The 3659-nt window shown below is 41.4% G+C and overlaps 1 protein-coding gene across 1 annotated transcript in view; it reads left to right on the forward strand.

Moving 5' to 3' along the window:
- The window catches only part of AK9 (adenylate kinase 9), a 237105-nt gene that overhangs the window by 194783 nt on the left and 38663 nt on the right, over positions 1–3659 (forward strand). The window contains exon 27 of the mRNA XM_019520106.1: positions 3556–3618. Within this exon, the coding sequence (XP_019375651.1) occupies positions 3556–3618 (63 nt within the window). The remainder of the gene's footprint in view (positions 1–3555; positions 3619–3659) is intronic.

Consider the following 3659-nt stretch of genomic DNA (forward strand, 5'->3'; position numbering starts at 1 on the left):
GAGTGGCTGGGAACTTTCAAGACTTTATAGTTCTCTGCTTCTGTCACTGATACACCACTTATAACAGCAGATGTGTTAACCCCTCAGTTGCTGAATGTTTGTTTGAATCATAGAAATTCTGAAAGTAGCCAGTGGCAGACAGGAATTAACTGTCAGTCTGAATTGAGATAGATTCAGAGAAGCCTAGCTAGGAATAGCTATAGTAATAAATCGGTTAGACCAAATGTATCCAGATCGCTCACTCCCTCTCCCCCCTTCCCCGCTCCCACCCTCCTGCAAGGGCAGTTGCAGAGGTTAACGCAACCATTACTTATCCGCCACACTTGAATTCCTGTCCCCTCTAGGAGATCTGCAGGTCAGACAACACTGCTTCATGGGCTGAATTTAGCCCGTTGGCCACATGTTTGACATCCTTGGGTTAGGCAGATTCTGTTCAATTACATATTTACAACTTACAAATTTAGCTAAATTATGAGCAGCTTGCATATGATTAGACGATTCTTATTAAATGTAAAGCTGACCTCTCCAAAGATTTCATTTTGCACGCAACAACCCAGCAGTTCAGAAGCTGAACCAGACTTTTCCTACATTTGCTGCTGTGGCACCAAGCACAGGAAGTAGAGATAGAGACATTATGTCTCCTGTACTTTCCTGGCTTGTCTAAACTGTTGAATTATGATGCCAAGTAGCACCATAGTGAGACATAACACACTCTAAGTGATATATCATGGACCAGAAATATATAGAAGAGTTGCCTAATAGCACGTAACTGTAGGTTCTATCACTGTCTCTTATATGGGCACTGATCTACACTATACTAATTCTGGTTTGGGAGGCAGCACACACAAAGCAAGCACTATTGACACTGGATTTTAGGAACCTAGTCCTTATACCTTTGTTCCAGGTGGGCACAACCCTCAGACCGACCACAACACCTGCCAGTTGATAATAGCTGAATTTATTGATACAGAGTAAGAACAAAAAAACAACAATACAAAAAATCAAACCATTCTATATCTACCAATCCTAGGCCTGTCATAAGAGTCAAAGTACATCTGGTCAGGATGCAGGCTCCACTCTGAGGCTCTCTCTCACAGGTGTCAGCAGTCTGGAGGTGGCATGCTGAGGCCCACAGCCCCCCTCCAGTGAGGTGCATGAGGCGGGCTAACTAGTATACCCTTGGTTCATGATGGCCTCGGGGACCCTTCTCAAGGGATGGGGATGGGGACACCTCTCAGGGAGCAAAACGGGGAGGGACGGGATGAAGGGAGGGACCCTTTGTTAATCTCAAGTTGCTGCTTTTGTGTTCTCCTTCCCCCATGATGACTCCTGATGACTCTTCATCTGTGGCTATCTCTGGTTGGTTGTCTCTCTGTGGTCACACATCCACATAGCCTTCCGGGCCTTCTCCTAATTTAGTCTGTTCCCCCAAAACTTGGGACTTAGGCCCCCCTGCTCCCTGAGGCCTTGTTGCTGGTGTCACTTATCTTGTGTTATGGGACAGTATGGTACATACTTCTTTGGTTCCCAGGCTTTGTGTCCTTGTTTTGTTAGACATCCTGTCTGCCTTGAAGGTTGTGATCTTGTGTTATGGCATGCCCCCCATAATTTTCAGGTTGTATCCATCCGTTGGCCTTGTTGTGTTAGATAGCCTGTCTGTTTTCAGGGTCATGAGAACCTGTGTGTGTGTCTCCCAAGCTCTTTAAAAATCCAGTTAACCCCTGCTGCCCATCTTGACCCCTTATAATGTATATATCTATACCTATAATCCAATTCCCAAAAAAAAAGACCTTTAAATACCATTTCTAAGCCAACAAGCACAACATATATCAGTACGTTGACTGGCATCATAACTGAATGGTATAGACATACTCTCAATGTACTGTCTTCTGCTGCCAGTATACTAAGACCCAGGAAGAAGAAATCTGATCAAAATGTGGAGGGGAGAGGAGTAAAGGAGGAAACTGAAACTAAGGGGAGACTTGGAACATGGAGAGATTGGGTAAAAGTGGGAATTGGTTTTTGATGAGCCAAAGTGAAGTCAGAGAGGGGACTCAGATGAAGTCAGGTTGGGACTTAAAGGGCTGTGGCTTGGGGAAAGAACTGTCTGTAACTACTAGAAAAGACTCTCTTGAAAACTTGGAATAAAACCCAAGATTCGTTAGTCTCATGCATTAGTTTTTCTGTTAGTAAATAGTTTGGAGGTTTGCTGGCAAAATGTGTGTCTCATCTTGCTCTAATTTCTGGATTACATGGTTGTAGTGGGTTGTTATCCTTTATCAGTTACTTTGGTAGCTCAAGCGGCGTATGTCTGTGTCATGTACCTATCATAGAAGGGCATTCCAGAACACACTTTATCTACCCCTTCCTGCTTGATTTTTCCCAAAGCCATAATTGTTAAGACATTCCTCTGAGAGTATCTCTGGCAACCACTTAAGCATGTTGGGTACTGAGGTCTTCAAGACGAATGCTAGAGGATGTACCTGGAACTGTTACATTGGCACATTTCCGGGTATAGGTCATGCAAGCAGTAGCAGGTGGGCAAGACATGCTCTGGAGTATCTGGGCTGGGACATTCACTGATGAATTATGTGGTTGTTGGTACTTAAAACCTAGGAAAACATAAACACAAAACTGCATTAAAAGATTGTCAGGCACTCCATTTAGGAAAGCACAGAAAAATGACTAACTGAGTAACTTTAATTCAGCTTCCTTGTCCTTTTGTATTATGATACAGTTTTTAATTATATGGTCACCTGTTATTTTTTCTGGAGGACAGCCATCTCAGTGAACAAGATGGATTATCTTCAGAGAACAAATCAGGGCTGTATATTTAATGACGCTGTTATATGTAGGTTCCTGCTTCATTAGTTAAAGAAATGGGAAAGTGTATAACAAATGAGTCAGAACTGCAGAAAGAGAAAGGATGGTTTCACCATGAAGTTTCAATGAAATGCCCAATGTAGAACTGAAGGTACTTCAAAGAACTTTGCTGTCAAATACTTGACAAGCCTTTAGCACCTGTGTGTGAATTGAGATATTTCAGAGGTTTATAACATTGCCAATTTTGTACAGTTTTAAATGAGAACAGCAAAAGACACACGCCTGACATCCAAGATAGCCAGCTGCCCCTTTTGCCAAAATTTCAGACTCAGCTTCAAAATGTAGAGTTGCTCCAACTTCTCAGCATAGAGGTTGTAAGATTTTTTTCAACACGGTGAAAATAAAATCTGCAAAAGTATATACAATTCAAAGTAAAAGTCTTATAATGTAAAGTGTTGGTCAGGATGAACTCTTAATCAATGCTACCACCTCCACCTATAAGAAATACAGAGAAAGAAATGTTGAAGTTCTAATTCATTTTTACCTATGTATAGCAACTAAATGAGATTTTTTTTATTAGGTAAGCCTTAGAGATTTGGTCCAAAACTATTGACATTTTGTTCCTTTTATTAGCATATCAAACAAGTGAGCTCCACTGAAATCTTCAGATGAGAGACATAATAGGAAGTCAAAGTATTGTTGTTTTATTACTTTTTCTTTCCTTGCTAACAGGATGAGAAGATTGCTAAAAGAAGGGCAGAACTTCTAGCAGAGCAAGCAAAAAAGAAAGAGGAGGTAAGAAAGTAGAATGAACAAGATATAAATATAAGTTCTGT

Source organism: Gavialis gangeticus, unplaced genomic scaffold (genome assembly GCF_001723915.1).
Source record: "Gavialis gangeticus isolate Ggan-Ray unplaced genomic scaffold, GavGan_comp1, whole genome shotgun sequence".
NCBI lineage: Eukaryota > Metazoa > Chordata > Crocodylia > Gavialidae > Gavialis > Gavialis gangeticus.